Source organism: Typopeltis vanoorti, chromosome 17 (assembly GCF_054136105.1).
Source record: "Typopeltis vanoorti isolate ZY-2024b chromosome 17, IOZ_Tvanoo_1.0, whole genome shotgun sequence".
NCBI classification, from domain to species: domain Eukaryota; kingdom Metazoa; phylum Arthropoda; class Arachnida; order Uropygi; family Thelyphonidae; genus Typopeltis; species Typopeltis vanoorti.
The window spans coordinates 75197205-75217951 of record NC_143565.1 but is presented as its reverse complement, the minus strand read 5'-3'; the positions used below and the strand labels follow the sequence as shown (position 1 = coordinate 75217951).

At 34.3% G+C, this 20747-nt stretch overlaps 1 protein-coding gene across 1 annotated transcript in view; it reads right to left on the bottom strand.

Annotated features, from left to right (window-relative positions):
- LOC150097502 (solute carrier organic anion transporter family member 74D-like) overlaps positions 1 to 10161 on the bottom strand; it is a 30295-nt gene extending 20134 nt beyond the window's left edge. Inside the window, exon 1 of the mRNA XM_090406860.1 lies at positions 9405 to 10161. Coding sequence (XP_090262986.1) covers positions 9405 to 10101 — 697 coding nt within the window. The 5' untranslated portion in view covers positions 10102 to 10161. The remainder of the gene's footprint in view (positions 1 to 9404) is intronic.
- Between the last annotated feature and the right edge of the window lie 10586 nt (positions 10162 to 20747).

The following is a 20747-nucleotide window of genomic DNA, read 5'->3' as shown; positions in this document are numbered from 1 at the left end:
CATGCTTCATGGAGATATTATTCTTTTGCGCTTGCTTACATTTTCTTGTTATCAGATTTTTAATTTGTTGTATTTTTCTTTGTGTTCTATTCTACTTTTTCTGTATTCTTGTATTGCTTTTCTTCCTAGTATTTTGTTACTAGCTTTTAGGATATTGTCTTTTATTTGATTACACTTAGCGTTATTGTTTTCCTTCGCATTTTCTTGTGTTAGTTTTTTGGTGGTTTCCAGGAATTGTCTTTTGGTGTTTTCATTTTTTATTTCAATATGTTCATCTTTGTGTGTTGGTGTTGTTGTGCTTTTTTGGTTGTTTTTTGAATTTCAATTGTGTTTTCATCAATACAAGGTTGTGGTCGCTATTATTGCTACCCCTGCTTTTCCTTTCTCACTTCCGGAGAATATTATTTTGTAGTCGTCGCTCCAGAAATTGCCATCTTGTTTCACATATTCCCAGTATATTTATATTAATCTTCTTCATTTCCTTTTTAACGTTTTCAAGTTTTCCTATTTCTAATAGGGTTTTTACATTCCATGTTCCTATGTTTGTATGATTTTTCCGCTTCTTTCTGTCTTGATATCAGGGTTTCGCTGTTTTACGACCTAAGAAGTCTGATTTCTACTTTTTCAGCATGAAAAAGTAGAAATCAGGCTTCCTGCAGGGCATGACTCGTCTCATGTAGGTTCCATCGGCGATCTCATTTTGATTGTTTCTAGTTTCATGCTGCTTTTTTCTAGTGATATTAATGTGGCAGTTTCCCATTGCTTTCCACATCGCAGTGTTACAACCCTTAGTGCTATAAATTGGTCTGTCTTGTACGTTTCTGACTATGAGCCTTTCTAAGATCAATTGTCTTCAGCCTCAAGTAATTCTGGAAGCTGCTGCTGCTGCCAGAACTGACTTGACACGACCAGCGTTTGTATCGGAGTTTCCCTCTCCTAGGTATCTCTGTTAGTCTGGCTCCTACCCCCTCCACGAAGACCTGTCCAGCTTGGGTGGTCCTTCTGGTAGTTGCACTACCGTTGGCATAGCTCTCGGAGTTGTCGAAGCACGCAAGCATTCCCCTCTCCCACCACGTCAAGGTGGAGATACCATCGGATCTCTTATCACTTTTATAAATTTAAACAACAGATATTCAGATGGGTGGAATTCAAAGTTTCAGGCACTAATAAAATGAGGATATTACATTTGCTATTTTAAAAGTAATCCTAGTCACAAATATCACTCTTTGTACACAGGGGAAGAAATTTGTACACTCTATTTGTACACTGCGATTTTAGGAACGTCATACTGAAAAAAAAACACAAACAATAATATATGTTCAAACGATGTAAATAAGAAATGGGATTAGTATTAGATTATTTCTATCTTCCTGTGTGAGACCAATACATCCCTGCTTACGGAAGTCTGAAGTGGCTTGAACTATACTTTTCTCCGAACGGGTTTCCACATTAACAACTCTTATCTTATCTGTGCTACTAATATGCTTTACGACCATTTTCTTAGGTAGGACTAAGATTAAAACAGTTTTACGCTAATTATATTATTGGAAGCATAGTGTATTAATTTTATGGAATTTTCTAACCTTCCGGGCTCAGTCTCTATCAATAATGCCTTTCATTGGGAGGAAAAAACCAGATTACAAATCTAGTCTAGAACCCTAAGAACTGTTATTTCTTTTTCTTTCTAAACTGAAAGCGAGTTAGTTCATCTTATATGGAGATGTCAGCATTGTTCCTAAGGAAACATGGATTTGAAGGTTCGAAGTTGCTTAAAAAATTAGACTTATATTGTACCAAGCAGACTTTACTAACCAGATTCGTTGGAATAAGGTACTAATCTTATAATCCAATGTCTGCATATTGAGTGTGTTCTTCGGCCAATTACTCGTTTTGCGGGAAGAATGAATAACCCGAGTTTCTGCGAGAAAATACCTGCAACCTTTAATTTGCTTTGAAATAAAAACCATGATAAAGTTTTTTTCTTCCTAGATGGGGTTGAAATCTTGGTCCAGCCATCCAAATGGTATCATTGAAACCGACTGGCTACGAATTCTCCAGTAGTTTCTTGCTGAAATTAAATGAAAGAACGTACAATAAACATATAAGTAAAATTATACGGACCAGGGCTACTTATATTTTGGAAATTACTGCCTTAAACAGAGAATAGACGATTGACATTAATCATTTTAAAAAAACCTAATAAATTCATTAAAATATTATATCCCTTTGTTTTCAGCTTATTGTTTGACCTTTTGTAAATAGAGCATTTTGTAAAATAGAGCATTTTAATATTTAATCTTATGATTATTTCATTTATCCCTTTATTTACTTAATTCTTCAGGTCTTTTACGATGGCCATTCTCGATTATGAATAGCAGTTAGCCACGGTGTAAAAACTGCATGAAGCGAAAGTGCGATTCGAATTTTTTTTGTTTGTTTTTTTGTGCCAAGCGAATATCGAATTTTTTGCATGTTGATCTCCCATATTAAAGGTCACAAGACCTATAACACTACAGTGTCATGCGTGGGCAAGTGATTAAGGAAATATGTAGTCTGTTAATATGTTCTTAAATAGTGTGAGGTTGTGTTAAGTGGAAAAACGGTATGGGGAAAGATTATTCCAAAGAATAGAGGTGGGTGGAATGAAGGAAGGTGATGATAAGTCAGTTGAGTGTGTTCGAAGCTGGGCAGTGTATGGGTATTAGCTAGTGGCTGCTCTAGTTCTTCTGTGGTTAGAAGAAAGTGGAGAAACGGTAGCAGCAGCCAATTTAGAGGAGCAATTCCAATGACAGTATCTATAGAAAAGGCACAGCACTGAAGCCGAGCCCCCAATGATAAAATGGCTGGAGGGATTCTGTGAGAGAAGAGTCGTCTATTAAGTGGATTGTTCTCTTCTGAATATTATCAAGAATTCGTAGAGAGGTCTTCTGTGTTCCACCCGAAATGTGGGACCAGTACTCCAAAGTTGAAGGATCTGAGATATGTAGAGTGTTAGAAGTTGAAAAGAACACCAAGCTTTTTAGAGGCTAAAGAGGCTATGTGAGTGCTATGTTTGTGCCAGGATAAACTGGATTTGACAGTCAATCTAAGAAGAGAAAGTTGATGTTGAAAGGAAATTGGAACATTATCAAAAATGAGAGAGAAAGAAGTAGGATTTTTTCTTGCTGGTAAAAAAAAAAAAAAAAAAAAAAAAAGCAGGCTTGAGGGGGGGGGGATTGGCATTGAAATATATTATTAATGAGGCATCTAACATTAACATTAGGGTACTGCAGGGTTTATCTAATGATGAAGAGGAATGAAGAGTACTGTCATCGGCGAAGCTGTGAATAGGATTTAAAGTTCAGAGAAAGGAGGTCATTGATGTAAAGAAGGAAAAGCGTGGATGTGAGCACAGAACTCTGAGGCATTCCATCATTAATAAAGAAATCTGATTAGAGGAAGCCATCCACCATGACACATAATGAAAGACTAGTGAGGAAGATGGCAATACAATCACAGAGCGTAGAAGGGAAGCCATAAGATGGCCGTTTGTTTACGAGGCCTCAGTGCTAGGAACGATTAAATGCTTTAGAAATACTGACAGCGTTAACATGAGTTTCTCCAAATCTTTCAATGGCCTGAGTCCAGTGGTAAGTGAGATCAGCTAGGAGATCGGCCGTGGAACGAGAATGGTGCAATCCATATGATTATTGTTAATTAACTGATGAGTCTCCAGGTAATGAAGAAGCTGATTGTTGATAACCTTTTCCATCACTGAGGTGAAAGCAATGGGACGATAGTTGGATGGTGACTTTTGTCTCTCTTTTTGGGTATACAGGCTGGATGTGGGCTTGTTTCCTTGTAGTTGGGTAGATGCAGTAGAATATGAAAGTTTATCTAGACGATATAGGATTGGTGTCAATTCTGGAGCACAACAGGAGGAATACCATCTGGACCAGAATCCTTATTAGTATCAAGATTAATGAGGATTTGGATGATGTCCTTTCGGATAAAGTTCAGAGGAAGCATGCAGTGTGCAGTTTGTGGAAGTACGAAAGGGGATTTGCTGTGGTCGTCCAGACAGGATTTTGGAGAGATAAAATTGATGCCAAGCGGTCTGCCTTTTTACCTTGGGTGAGGTTACCATATTGCTATCAGAATGCAAGAGAAGTAGTAAAATAGAAGGCCAGAAGTTACACCCAACAACCTTAAAAATAGACCAGACGGTTTGACTGTAATTTGAGTTTATTACATTTCATTCTTACGAAACCAATTTTGGAATCATTGATCTTTTTTACATTTTATTCTAGCTGTTATGTAAGCTGAAGTACTTGTGAGAGGTTTTAATTAAGCCACTGAACATAAATTGTATTTTTATCATGGATAGCAGATGCATATTTTTTGTGAAAACCAGGGCTTAGATACAGGTCTGGGGTTTGCAATGAAGCGGAGAATAAAGGTTCTCATTTGAGTGAGGGTTATTTCGGTTACCAGTTCAGTGAAGATGTTTGGATCATGAGAGCGAATGCAAGAGTCTAACCATGGAAAAGGAGCATAAAAATTACGGAGGTTGTCGCGTTGGCACAATTATAGTGACATAGGATACGAGGCTGAGATTGGCTGGGCGAATGACGAGCTGTAGAGAACGAGACTTGAATAAGATTGTGATCAGAGTTGCCAAGGGGAAAGCAGAGATCCACAGTATATTTGGAGGAAGAATTGGTTAAAAAAAGATCAAGGACATTGGTAGAATGGTGTGGATCGTTTGGTATCTTGTTGGTAGATTGGCTATTTGTGTCTGCTCATGACTGATGACAAATCTCTGAAGTTAGAGTAGGGGAGCCAGTTTAGTGTTGTGAACGTTAACGTTCTCAAAAAACCATTTGTGCAATTAGTTTATAAGAAATCAATTTTTAGTGATAAGTAGTCCAAAATGTCAGCAGGATTGTTAGAGTTAGGAGAGCGGTAAAGGCAGTAAATGAAGGGTGTAAAGTGAGAAAAAGCAATTGAGGTAAGGAAAAGTGAAAAGTAAAGAAATCTTGAGTCCGAGCAGATCGAAAAGTAAGGATTCTAAGTTGGCTAGCTTTAGACAGGTGATATCATATTTCATAAAAGCATACGTTCCACCTTTTTGCGAAGTGCATCATGTAGAATGTAGCTGATATAGTTGAGGTGGACTGTGGTCGTGGAGGATGCCAACTAAGGTTCTATTAGGAAAATAGGAAAAAGAGATCGGGTTTGGTGTGCATAAATGGTGATGAATGCCACTAATGTTTATATTAATTCCGCTAATGTTGGTGAAACGAACATTGAAGTGTTTCTTATTGGGAAAAAAGTTAGGTATTATTTTGAGTTGATTGGAGTGTATTTAGTTTCATTACTTGGTTATATTTTTTGTTATATTTTTCATATTTTACTTTTTTTGTTATTTTTAGTAGAGATTTTTTATATCCGCAGTTAAAACTAGTATTTTTATGACTGACTTTCATGTGTAGGGTGGTCGATTCAGAAAACAAAGAGAAGGGGCATGCATCTTAGGAGAGGGACTTGTTTACATAACACACAGGAGTTCCCAGACTCCTGTTAAGTGTGGCCTCAAACAGTCTCCCCCTGCATACCATTGATCTGATCTCCCTTCAGGCACGACCTGGCAGGGTACGCGGCAGCAGGATTATTCGCCACCTGATCGGGAAGCCTGAAACATGCATTACCATCGGATTTGGTCGCTTGCCCTATCTGGTGCCTTCACTCTCTGGCGGCCAACCTGTGGAAAACTGTTTTACTGCTGTAATCTCAAATGGAGTAGTGAAGTCAAATGGAGTCTTTCAAATGGAGTGAAAGACGTATATTTATGAATGAGAGAGGAGAGTAGTAGAGAGATATGACGAGAGATAGCCGTCTACCAGGGCATCAATGAATGACCAAATTAAAGTGTGGAAAGACACCATTAGATGGCAGTTTGCTGAGCATCCTTCCCTTCCCATATCGAATGCAATGGAAATAGGGAGAATAACAGCGCAGGCTTCTCTGACCCTTTCTATTGTGTCCAGATCTAGGTGATGTAAGCTAAGAGAATCTCGTGATCTAAACGGGCTGAATCCGTACTTGTGTTCAGTAATTAAATTGAAGGCTTCTGGTTGGGGAAGAAGCTGATGGTTCATAATTTTCTTTATTATTTCATATTGTGAAATAATTAATCAGTCTAGTGTAGAATTTTAATGCATGTGTGTTCTTCTGTCGTTTTGTCTGTTTTGTGGGATGAAAAGTCTGGTTTCCAGGAGAAAACCTCACTTTCGCGTATGAGAATGGCTCGTTCACCTTCATGTAAAAAGTCGTTATGAAGATTTCCTAGGTAGGCTCTAACTTAAATCCTTCCAGCGAAAGGCACATAGTCATTATTGACTGACATGGATTATAAAGAGGACTGACTTGGGACCAGGGGAGAATAGTTTGATAATAACAGACTTTTATCTCCTTTTTTGTGAATGAGTTCAATGTTGACTTGCTTCCATGCTGTGGAGTTTGTTGAGTATAAAAAAAGCTAGTTGAGTATAAAAAAAGCAGAGATTTTATAAGACGAATATCATTTCTGGAACACACGGTTCCCTAATTACTGTTAGGGGTGAAGGCAGTTAATCTTACAATGAAAGAGTAGGGTGGTCCCAAAGGTCGTAGCGTTCCATTGTAATGACAGAGAACAGGAAGGGGCCAAGGAAGGGATCTACAGAAGAAGAAGAAGAAACTGTATATGATTATGACCTTAGTTATTGAGAGCATAAGACTTGAATGATAAGTGGGTTATATTTCTTTTCTATTCCGGTTGATAGATGGAAGATTTGCATTAACGCTTTGTGTAAACAGCAATTTCTAAGCATCTAGTGGCCAAGAATACTGTCTTTTCGAATATACTGTGCATTCAAAAAACCCAGGAGTAACTTGTTACCTCTACACAAACACAAGACGCATCAAAAACAGATGGGTAAAGTTGGTTGCCTTTGTGAATATGTTTTGACCTAAGATTATTGACATTAATGAAACTTGGCTATCAGATATATTAACTAGAATCTAGAGTAAAGGTACAGTATTTTTAGGAAGGACAGAATAAATAGAAGCGGAGGGATATTATAGTGATATCAGATGATATGCGTCCGGTTAGGGTAGAAACTCATGAAGGCAATAATAATGTCCAATGCAGCAGTGAGTTTGAGACTATATGGTGTGAACTCAAGACTATATGGTATGAAGTGGAGGCTATCAGGATAAAATATATGGTGGAGTGTTACTTCACATCTGATAGTTCAGCTGCTGAGGACGATGGAATGCATCACTAAATTACTCTGATGGTTACTAGGCGAGTAATTATTATTGACTTAAATTATCCAAACATTGATTGGGTAGAATAAATAGAATGGATACACTATGATTCTGTTAGATTTTGCTAAGGATTGGATAGCATGGTACAGGAAAGGCTGTTGTATAAACTGGAGTATGTGGAATTGGAATATAAACTACTGACTTGAATAATGGGGTGGCTAATGGATAGGTATCAGGAAATGGTATGTGGTGGGTGTGGATCTTCCAGATTTAAGGTGATTATTGATGTATATCAGGGATCAGTCGTGGATTATTGTTGTTCAATCAGTGCGTTAATGATATTGGGAAAGTTCTAGAATTAGATCTTTAATTGTTGATGATACAAAGATAGACAGGATGATCAGCGATGCGACCCATATACAGCATTTCGAAAATGACTTGAATAGGCTGGAACTGTAGTCAAATGATAAAGACTATCAATTCAATATTAGTACAAGTGTCAAGTTATGCACTTTGACATAATGACATTTCCAGCGTAAATTATATAAGACGTTCTGATTATGTAACAAGAAACTGATGAGGCCTAGAGATCTTGGAGTTATAGTCAATAGGAAACTGAAGGTCAACAGTCATATTACAAAACATGAAATACAACTCAGAAGATAATTTCGATGTGTGAAACAAACATTGATATATATAAGGATAAGGAAGTAATTTTGCCTCTTTACAAGGCCTTGATACTACTCCACCTGGACTACTGTAGTTAGATTTATTCTGCTCTGATCAGAGGGGATAAAGGAGATGTAGAAAGAATGTAAAGAAGAAGAACAAAGATGATCGGGATTATGGAATGCAGATTAAGAGAATAGATTGAGAGTATGGGATTGTGGAGACTGGTTGATAGGAGAAAGAAGAGTGATGATGCTAGAGGTCTATAAACTTTTGAGAGGCCGTTATAAAATTCGGTTGATAAAATTCTTCATTATGTGGAAGGGTAGAGAGCACAAGGGGGGGGGGTTAAGAAATGTACGGTTAAGAAAGGAAAAAGAGCTAGATTTTTTCCTCACAGAGGGATGAGTGAGTGGAGCAATTGCCTGTCGGAATAGTGAGTGCATCCGGTGTGAACGAATTTAAAAGAAGGTATGACCGCAGGTATGGGTGATATGCGGCATCTCTCCATGAGTTCTTGCTTCCCTAGAGGTGTAATAATAATAATAATAAATGGAAAAACAACTTCCTTCATTCTTATGTGATTGGACTGTAAAATAAATTCATTAAAAAATACGGAAATTGAAAACCAAACTTTTATTACTTATTTATTTTGGAATAAAAGTTGAATGTATTTGAAGATAAAATACATATTGCCGCGACTATAATTAAGCAGTGATTGCGTCAGCTGATTTTAATACATCCCTCAGATTATAAGGAATCTGATGAATATATTGAAATCGCATTGGAATGAAACTATGTGAAAAGGCATTTAGTCGGACAATTAAGCACGAAACAAGTGGGCCTCTCAGCATGCAAAAAATAAAGTAAAATTGTTCTTATTATTACCAAAATGTCTTCTATTATTAATTAAAAAAAAACGGAAGCACTCTAAACAGAAATAAGAATTTAATAAAAAAATGTATGCATGTATAAATGTTACGTTTTATTTGCTATTATATATATATATAGATATATAAGTTTATATAACCAGGTAATAACAGGAGATAGGTAAGTTCAAAGATTTTCCGAATTATCTCTTTTAATAGTTCGTAAAAATTTCTTTGACTATATCTACAACGAGAAATGTTAGTCTCCCTGTATTTATATCTATTAATGTATAATACTTCAACCTAAAATACCTTATAAATGTTCCTAGCAGGAATTGGATCTGTTTTCAGCCAAAGGTCATCATCGTCAGCGATCGAGCTACGGAAATTCGATGTGCGCAATACTTAATGTGCAGCTGTGCAAATGCCGAACTTAGACTGAGTGTCACTCCCTTCCCCCAGGACTACCATTATTTTGGGAACTGTACGCATTTAACTATTAAAAACTACATTATATTTTTTAAGCACGTGAGGGAAATATTATTAGGATATATATTTATTAAATGTACTTACCAAAATAAAGAGGAGAATTTTTTTTCTTCAGATTATCATCCAAATACGCAGTCCCTATAGTATAATACGTTAAACTACCAATTCCTTTCAGACCGTTTCCAATACATAGGAATAACACAGCTAAGAAAGTAGGATTGTTTTCACAAGATTCTTTCCTTGCTGCATGATCACATAACTCTACCTTCGTTTGATTTATATAATCTGTAAGAAAGGCCTTTCGGGAATGGGAATCATCCGGAGGACCAAAAATGAAATAAGGCATGGCAGATGCAAAAGCACCGAGAACATTGGTCGCAATTCCTACGCTGAGAATACGTGGTCTGTGAGATTTTCCTCCAAAGTATCCAAGTAAAAAACCAAATATTGCCGGAACTATTTCGTCTGTAATCATGATAATCCCACTGGTTTTGCCTTCGTAAGAGTACCGCTTCTCCAAGGTGGAAAGACATCCTATTAGGTAGGTGAAAAATGCTCCCTGACATACTCCTAATGCGGTAAAACAAAAGAAGAATCCATTTGGCGTAGCAAATATCTGAAGCAATTTTGGTTTACAACCGAAGATGCCGCATTCTATTTTTTCATCTTCTTCCTTATTTTCTTGTGCTTGCTTTTCTGCATTTTCTTTTGGTTCAGATACAGAAAGTGATTGAAATTCGTACGACTCTCCATCCAGTTTGTTTTCGTTAGATACTTGCATTTCTGATTAAATCGTGTATTGAACAAGCAGTTAAGAAGATAAATAATTCCTTCAGCTTTATCCACCGTTTCAACATCGCCACTTATCTATCAATAACTTAGGCGCGCGCATGTCCTAAGAAACCTTATCATCAAGTTTTTTTTTTTTTTCGTGCTTGTCTTTAGAACTTGGTTCTCACGCTTTAGGGAATACGTAACACTCCAAGAGAAGTACATGAACTGTCGGGGTCAGTGTTGATAGCATTCTTCAAAACTCGTTACTGCGAATGATTTTCTTATTGCTCTTCAAAATAAGCTACTGATTGAGATAGGATTAAAGAGAAATGAAGAATCATCAGCTGTGAATATTATGTAGTATCAGTTATAATAACCCTCGATATCAGTGGTTTATTTGCTTTTTCCTTTTATTTCTTTTTATTCACCTGAATGATATCGCATCTCACGTTACACAATAGGCTAATAATTAACAGCACGTACAATCCAGTTTATTTAAATCTGCTCGCCAAACGGAGAAAAAAGTAAGAACAAAGAATTGTTGCCAAAATAATGAAATTCCTTACTCGTGTATTATATTGACTAGTTAAAAATGAGAAAAAAAATTGTGACCTATAAATTAACTCAACTGAATTCTTGTGTCCGTAGATTTAACGCTCTTGAATAAATCAGTAACAACGCAGCTTTAAGAGGTTGAGAAAGTTAATACTTCTAAATTATCTGTTAAATATAGTAGATTTATCGATTTTATTAATGAAAATATGCTTTGCTTACCAATGTAAATTTGAAAATAACCGACATTTGTTAGTTTTTAAACACAGTAGATTACACGCGGTTTAAAGAGAAAAGAATACTTCCAGGCATATCCTAGAAGTATGGTTACGAAATCTAAGATCACTTGAAACGTCATGGACACTTAAGTGCCTACTAGAAATACTGATGATGATGATATAAATTTAGGACATATAGAAGGAAAAAATAGTAGGAGTCTGTTGAGCTTCGATTAACCAAGCTCTACTGAATACCTGATAAAAATAAAAACTGATTGTAGTAATAGATTAGATGACAGGTTAATTCAAATATATGTTTACTGATTAGCTAAATTTAGTCCTGAAAATATTGATATGATTATTATGAATTCATGTATAAATGTGTGTATAAAAAAAAGTGATTTTTGTGATTGAAGGTGAGGGGGAGGAGCAACTGTGTAAGTGCGAATATGCAGAAGTGTGCCTGTATGTGAAATTCCAAATCTCGTGTGACACATCGATTTGGCCACATTTATTGTACGGTTCAATGTTAATTTATTTTTTTCTTCATTTTCTTCAGCTGTGGGATTAGTTTTTCTCTACTTGGTTTGATCTCGTCCCTTATAAACATGAAAACCGTCTTAGGACATATTGGTAATAGTTACGTGTGATATATGAATTCTGATAATGAGAGAGTTTGTTCTGCTTTGCTACTGAAATGGATTTAAGTCTCCTACTGAAAGTCAGATACATTCACGTTAATAGTCACGATTAGACAAAAAGCTATACAATATAAATCACTGTGCATTATACTGAGAAATTTAGTATTGGTATAGATTCGAATTACAGTTAAAGAAAATTGTGCTATAACGTTTAAAATTAAATGATGAGTAATCTGATGACAAGCAGTTAAATGAAATTATTTCTGCTACTTGTGTTTAAGTTATTCTATTAGAAATACTCTTCGCAATGTTTATTTCCTTAAGTACTTCTATATTTTCAGAGATGCCAATGCTGAGCACTGTTGCAACAAACATTTCACTCTATTAGCTTCAAATATACCATTTCCTCACATGTATATTATCAATTTTCCATTGAAAAGGGTTCTTACATTTAAGCATATATATAAACATTCTCATTTATCTTGAAGTGCGAAGATATAAAAAGGGCAATCGGTGTCATATATCAAGCTAACTAAACGATTTCCTTCATCAACTTATTTCGTAATATTTAATACGAACCATGTATTTGTAGACATGCGTCTGGAATATATGATAAAGAAAGATCCTTTTGATTGATTATCTGTATTAGAAGTCGATCTTGTCTTTTTTTTGTTGAATTAACAAAAAATTCAATATAATAAACCAAACACTTTCACCTTTTACGTCTTTTTTTAGATGAAGGCATTCTATCTAATTCGCACTTTCACCAGACCATTTACAAGAGTTAATTCGCGATGCGAAGATCTAACTACTTAGAGTAAACTGGCTCTACAAGCAGATATAACCAAAAAGACTCATCCATTACTTTTCTTCTAAATAATCAGAACTTTGATACAGAGCCAAATTTATTTAGTCTTCTGAAATTTAATTTGAAAACGAGCGCATTCTTTTAGAGCAATGATCAATCCCAAAAGACATCACTACTATTGGAAAAGATAAGCAGGTCACAGCATGGGAATTCCGGAGAAATTTTCGAATCTTTCTTGTCGAGTTCCCGGAAAAGCTGCTTGAGACTCGAGCCATTTCTATAAATTTAAGTTTATAAATCTCAAAGAGGAAAGTGTCGAATTTATTATAATTTTTAAGTTTAATAACACGAATATTGTATTGCACACATTATAGATGATGGTTGAATCAAAGGCAATGAAACAGTCACACGTAAATGGACGTTTCGCTATACTTAGTCACTTCAAATCGTCGTGTTCACAAAATTTACGTTTAAATTTGGATCACATTTAATAAGTTGATAAGATAAAATGATTTATAATTTTAATTTTAATATTTTCACTTTAGTTTAAAAATGAAAATAAATCAAACCGAAGTTTGGAAACATTTTAAGAAATATAAAACTGTCTAAGTGACTCAATACAATTATTGTCCAAAGCAAACTTCATAGTGGATTAGTGGACTGATAAGGCATTTAGAACGTGTGAATCACATACGTTCTAAATACGTTAAGGCTGATCAGTCAATTTTAAACTTTTATTAAGCAAGAAAGTTGTGTAAGATTGTATGTAGATTGGCCCTAAACGATGGAATCTCAATTCCAACAATTGATAATATTTCTTTTATGCGTTAATTAATTTCAGACAGATTTATGTATTACTAAAGAACCAGTCAGATATCTTAATGTTACTTTTGCTATGGACATAAAAAAATACCAAATATTAAAAATTAAAGAATTAATTGAATCGGGTCACCGTTTTAGTCTTACGTTAGATAAGTGGATCAGTAATGGAAATTAAAGATATTTCACATGTATGCTGTTCATTCAGATGACACAAAACTTTTAAACCTAAGATTAGTTCATATACACCGAAAATGTTTGTCGACTTATCTTCGAAATATTTTGGACTCATAAATGCAAGAATTTGGGATACTTTAGAAAGGAAAAAAACATTTTTGTAGCCGTCTTATAATGACAAATGGAGCGAGGGTAAAGCCGAAACTTGGCTATGAAAGCTCAGTTGAATATTTGATCTTAATGACATGATTAAGATCAAAATTGATTTGATCTTAATCATGTCATTAAAATTAAAATAAAGTCTATTTAGCAGTTTTGATGCATTTTATAAAAGCATAATAAATATAAATAACAAATATACTTTAAAATAATTTTCAGTCCTGGGACTTGGGGAAAAAATCTTTATCGAGAACAATAATTGCAAATAAGCCTATTCTTTAATGGAAAATGTGTTCATTTGAAAGGTCGAAGCCTTAGGTCCTTTGGCCATAAATACAAAACAGCACAACCCAGAACATTGGTTTTGGATGTGCAGTGTTTCGTCTGTAGAGTAGTATTTATTTAATCCCTAGTCTACCAATATCAAAGGTGTAACAGGTTTCCAGTTTATCGCAGTGGAATTTACATAATAATAATAATAACAAATTTTTTCAATAGCTCCTATGTTAATTTCCTGAAAAATGTAAATATATGTATTAATTGTTTCAATTTTAACTTCCAAAATACGTTTATGCTACTAATCTACTCTCGGCGACAGATTTTGAGGTTCATGAACAGCCCATAATATTCAATAATACTGAATAGCTCATTTGTGAGCTATTCCATATTTTCCAATATCCAATTAAAATAAAGTCGGATATTGGAAAATACGAAACGATTTTTAATTGAAAATAGTGATGATAGTAAGAACTTTCTTTAAAATATATCTGACAATCTTTTGATCATGGAACTATCAACGGCGAAAAAAAGCTATAGAACTACAACCTATGGAAAAGGATAGTAAAGAAGATTATAGCCAAATATAATCGTAGTTCGAAAAACATTTATGGGCTGCATGTCACACTGTAAACAGACAATCTTCTCAGCATAGAATTCTGATTGAATTTCTAATTTATAAAAAAACGTAAGCTTCGTATCCATGTTATTTCGATAATATCCGAATATTATACTAACTTCATGGACTTCGCATTCATGCAATTACTCACGTGTAAACACGTCAAGGCCGGTTTGGTGATTAATTGTTTAAGACTGAAACTCCGTTTCATACTTTCCTCAATCATTTGTTATAAGTTTAGCGTACTTCAGACATTAAACACTGATTGACTTTAGTTATCAATGAGGCTAGCTTACCAAAATGCTCTGGAGTATTTTTTTTATTTTCTTCACACTATCATCTAAATCTAAATACTTACTGCCATGCAGAGGTCTAAACAAACAAATTCCTTTTAATATGTTTCATAGAAACAGAGGAAACGTTTGGGTAAATTCACAAGATGGATTCTTCTTTTTCGATCGACATCAATTACAAATATATATATATATATATATATATATATATATATGTATAACTGATAAAAATGAAAAACAAAATATCCTTACCCCACAAAAACGGTACAAATGTAGTATAGATTTACTAATAGTTTTTTGTACAGCTTTCAGAGACCTTTGTGGAGGTTTGTGTCTAAGCTGTGAGAATTTCCATCTTTCATCTTATCAGGTTTCATGGTGGGAAATTTTCAGACTTCGTCTAGATTATGTGAGACACTTCCGTAAGCATTTTTAGATAATATATAAGAAATCTCAGTGATAGAGGCTGCAAGAGCAAAGTTTCCTCATATATGTTATCTATGTTTATCATTTGTCTTAAAAAAAAAACTGATTCAAAAAAGGCATGTTTGCACTAAATGAAATCTCATACAATTGGACGGTTAGTAGTTGTACTCATTTATCATAAATTTGCTATTTATAATTTGGTCATAAGGGGAAATAAACGAATAAAAAACATACTCCTTAAATTTAATGATGTTATTGAACATATTATAAGCAAACATCATTATAATTTAATTGTATGTAGTTAAAAATGTATAAATAAAAACTGCATTGTGAAAGAGTAAGGGGGAAACTTTAAGTTAATTTCGGTTTTGTTAAAACTTTGTCGTCATCTCAGATTTTTATCACTACAACCAGGTCCTTGTGTTTCATTTGAACACAACTGGGACAATAGAATAACCTGACAATTAAACTTTTATCAACTAAGAAAATAGTTTCTGCTTGTTTGTGTTTTCTTCAGAAAATTGTAAATACTTTGACAACTTTGTTAGAAAACTGAATTTTGAATTAAGCAGTCATTTTCAAATAATTGTACAGAAATAACATTGCCTAAATTTCTTCTATGCAATACGATCCTTCTTCTTGTTTACTGTTTTACACTTTTACAATAATGGCACTTATTTTTATTAAAGGTAATTTCTATTTACGTTTCCATTAGTCCCACACGCCGATGCGAACAAGAAATATATTTGGCAAAATTGTATATATCATTTGTGTGTGTGTGTGAGAGAGAGAGAGAGAGAGACGACACAATTAAGATAATGGTAGCACTCTATAAAGAAACGTGTTCATGCGATACTAATTTGAGAGATATTTACAACTTTGGATGCAGAATAGTGAGCTGTATTCAAATAGCACGTGTTGGTGTGATAAGATGAAAGTTAGAATAAAATCCAAAGCGCACAACACAAGGAACAGAGAATCTAGTACTGAAAAACTGGTAAAAGACGCGATTAGAAAGACGAGAAGCATTCAGTATGAATCGTTGCAGAAATAAGTAGGTCTCTGTGCAGTTCTCTAGCATAATCTAGCCATTTTAAGTCCTCTCTGCATTAAACATATTCATAGAAGCATATCCAGAGGAATGTGAAATAAAAATTCATTTTCCTACCTGTTTTCCGTAACAATCAAAACATTCATGTTCGAAACAAAAGTTTGTGTAATTTAACTTGGATTAATAATATGGATTAACCATTCAGAGTGATAGTAAAAAAATATTTAACTAAAGACCGACGAAATGAGATTTTGGAATGTAATTGTAATGCTTATCTGTATACATTATATGCATTTTGACTCGTATGACTTAAGGCTTTATTAAGAGTGACTATTAAAGTGAAACAAGTGTCACACTGTAGCAGATATTCACTTCTGAGAACATATTTTTTACTGCTATTTGCTGCAGCTCGTTATAAATACGTGGCACATTGGGTTTCCTTGAGTTATCTTTGATGTTTGTGGTAGTGCAAGAAATTAAATAGCTTTATACTCTGCCCTGTGGGATATATATCTTAATATATTTTTCATGTGTGACGTCATATCTAGATATCCTTGCTGGCAAATTTCCTCCCATCATGTATATCTCTGAATATTCGTGACTTTTTCTTGCAGATATTGTAGTTTGGGAGAGCGAAGAAGAATGAAAAATACATGCAAATAATAACGAAACTTGTCAACATCGTAGATCCAAAAGTTTCCACTCTCCCCATAACTTTCTTCCCTCATTAGACATGTTCAAGGTTCCAGAAGTTAGTGGGTACGGAATGAATCCTGAAAAAAATAAATCGATAAATTAATAAAATTTACAAATAAGTAAAATTTATTTTCAACATTAGTTTATTAAAAGATTATTTCGCCGTTATTTGTGTAAAGTTATTTCGCCATAATTTATTAATAAAGACAACTTGGGTTAATATATTAACCCAAACCATGCATAATCAGAGAAGTAGTATGAAATGGAAATTTATTAGGTGGGAAGCAACTAGTATCCTAACTAAATTAGTTCCTTAAAATATTTAATTGTTAAAAAATTCACAAGGTACTTCTTAGAAGAACCAAGAATTCACCATACACCGGAATTTCGAGATATCATTTCACAGTGATACACTTTATTTCTTTTTATTTATTTCCTGCGAACGAAATAGGGATTAAAAGCATATATTAAAAGACAAAAATGCCACTTTCATAAAATATGAGCAAAAACATAAAATATCAAATTTCACTCATCCAGTGACTAATATACTTTGAATCTGTTTCATTACACTGCATTAAATCTATTCGGGTACATATATTATTAATGTCTATTAAGCTGCATGGCAGAAGATGATCCATGGTTTGTGTTTCACCACACGACCAGCTGTCATTGTCTGTGTAGCCCCATCTGGCCATATTCTGCTTTTATCTGCCCATTCCGGAACGAAGTCTATTCAATGTCTTCCATCTTTGCCAGTCTAGATGTATGCCGGAAGAAAAAGATTCGTTTAAGTTCAGAGCCTCTGGAGATTGTTATTGTCACATTATTGGCCTTGTTGTTTTTATGGAATCAACCAACGTTTCCACTCAGTGAATAAAACTTTTCTTTGATCTTAGCCTCTTATATGCTGCAACCTGTCCATACAAAGGATACCTTCATCATTTAGTTGTTGTTTCCGCTCATATCTATTCTGTGTAATCCTTCTGATGTGAGGGGGTGCAATACAGACAGTGACTAGAAATTTTTGTAGGCTTAAGGCAGCCCGTAATATGCCGACACGTTTTATTAAGAACCTTGTCAATACATCATCACACAGCCACCTCCGAATTTCATAGTTGGGGTTACGCACTCGTAACAGAAGTTCATCGGGCATCTACCACACCTACATCCTTCCATCTGCTCGATAGAGTATGTAGCATTACTCGAAGGGCCGTTTATAGATATTATCCTTCGTAGCACCCTACAATTACGTTCAGTAAGTGTGGTGGGTCGTTCTCTGAGAATAGCACTTGCATTTGACTCAGTATGGTATCACTGATTTGGCCTGGGATGGCCCAATTTGTCGAGAGTTTGATGAATAGTTAGGTCTGGAACATGGCATCCTATCACAACGTCTCTTTCAAACTCCGTCAGTTCTCTTCTCTCAGCCATTTCACCCGGACACATTTTCACTGACTTGGGAGCATCATAATCCTCGCATTTATATCGTCGACAAGCACATGACTCTTTACGTGGCACGATACACTTGGCCACGTCGGTGTTTGTTGCGTTTTTTTCTAAGCAGTGTACGTTTAATGACTTATATCTTCTTAATACATATATTACTAGTTCAAGATCGGACCATATTTTGAAATCTTGGATTAAAATTAAATTAAAACTGAATTTAAATCGATATAATTAAAACTTAATGATAATTATCGAAATTTAATTGGATTAAATTTAATTAGCATTATATTTTAAGATAACTAAACATATTGAAATTAAAGTGCATTTAAATTAGATTTAAAAAGTTAAACTTTTAAATCAAAAATTTAAATATAAATGTAAAATTACTTTAAATTTAATTTTGATTTTAAATGAATTTAAATTATATTTAAATAAAAATTTAAAAAGTAAAACAAAAAAAGGTGCAGGGTGCTGTTTAACTATCAGAAAATTCTTTGAATATTAAGTAGCAATGTAACGATGATAGAAATAAAGCTTCGAATTATGGGTCTGTATGTCTGGAATTGTAGTTAAAGAAAAGAAGAAGTTAGTCAGGATCAAGATTCACAACTGGGTTGATAACAGCAGCATTCTCTTTGATGGTTAGCATGGGTTTGTTAAAGAAAGATCGTCTTTTAATAATCTGCTTACTTATTATAACAAGATGACCAATACATCGGATAAAGGTGATGCATACACAGTGGTTTTGTAAAGGTCTTTGATAGATTGCCACATGATGAGTTCGTGATTAAAGTGGAAATCATGAGGTTGGATAGTAGGTTAGTACTTTGGATAAGGGATTGGCTGTTTAATAGTTATCAACAAATTGTGTATGGGGGAGCGATAACCCAGAAGAGGAAAGCCACTAGTGAAAGAAAGCCACTTGAGATACACTAGTGGTGTATCTCAAGGGTCTGTTTTGGAACCATTGTTGTTTAACTTGTATGTTAATGATATCGGGAGAGGTCTGAATGGCGATATTCAGTTGATTGCAGATAATACAAAGTTAGGGAGAACAATTAGAAATGAAGTTGAACTCGATGTCGTGGCTTGGCAAGAGTACTTGAATGCGTTGGCTAAATGGGCAAGGGATTGAGGTTACCAGTTCGATGTTGCAAAGTATAAGGTTTTAAAATTAGGAAACAAAAGTGGGATATACAATTGGAGGAAATGGTGGAGATGAGAGATCTGGGAGTGATTGTGGATAAGGACCTAAAATTTAGGAGCTACACTGCTAGAATCATGAAGAGGACAACAGATTATGGCAATAATGCAGAAGATACTAACATATAGAAGTCAGAATGTTATGATTCCATTGTATAAGGCTTTCATGAGGCCACATATGGATTAATGTGCACAGAGTTGGTCACCTAGTTTTCAAAAGGACGAGGTGATATTGGAAAAGGTCGAAAGATGATTGACTAAGTTGATTTCTAGTCTCTGGAATGTTCAATATGAAGACAGATTGAGAAAATATAGGTAAATTGCAGAGACTAGTGGATAGGAGGAGGAAGGGGGATATTAACAAATTAATATCCCCGTTATTATGTATGATGTGTTACATAGAATAGGGAAGAACAAACGGAAAACAAGAGGTCATCACTCCATGGAGGTCTGATAATAATAATAATAATAATAATAATAATAATAATAATAATAATAATAATAATAATAATAATAATAATAATAATAATAATAATAATAATTATTATTATTATTATTATTATTATTATCACTTCCTTTGGCACTGAATATTCTTGAAACTAGATTAATTATTCTTCTAAATATTATAAAACTTTAGAGATATGGATATAGTCAAGATAATGACATCTTAATATGATCAAATCGAGATACACTGAATTACTCAGTTATTCAAAGCTACGTTATGTTACTTTATCACAAATACTTTCCTTAAGGCGAAAAAAATATTTTTAAATAACCTGTATCACTTATATTGATGAAATGTACTTACCAAAATAAAAAGGAGAATTTTTTTCTTCATGTTATCATCGAAATGTCTGGTCCTTATCCCTATATAAGGCCGAACCACCAACTCCTTTTAGAATTTTACCATCACAAAGGAATGAAACTGCTTATAAAGTAAGAATTTGTTTCCAGGAGATTCGTTTCTTGATTTAAGCTCATATAACTCTACTTTATTTTTTTTTTTTTACATATTCTGCAAAAATACTGTTTCCGATATTCTCGGAAGAACCGTAAATAAAATACAGCATAGATGATGAAAACGCACCGAAAATACTGGACAATTCTGCTCCTTCCTGCAAAACGATGTAATCTATGACATTTTCCTTCAAAGTATCACAAAAAATTAATAATGCTGGAATGATTTCATTTCAAATCATAGGTATCCCCGTTGTTTTACTTCATAAGAATATTGCTCCTCTAAGGTGTATTTCCACCTTAGAGGAGCAA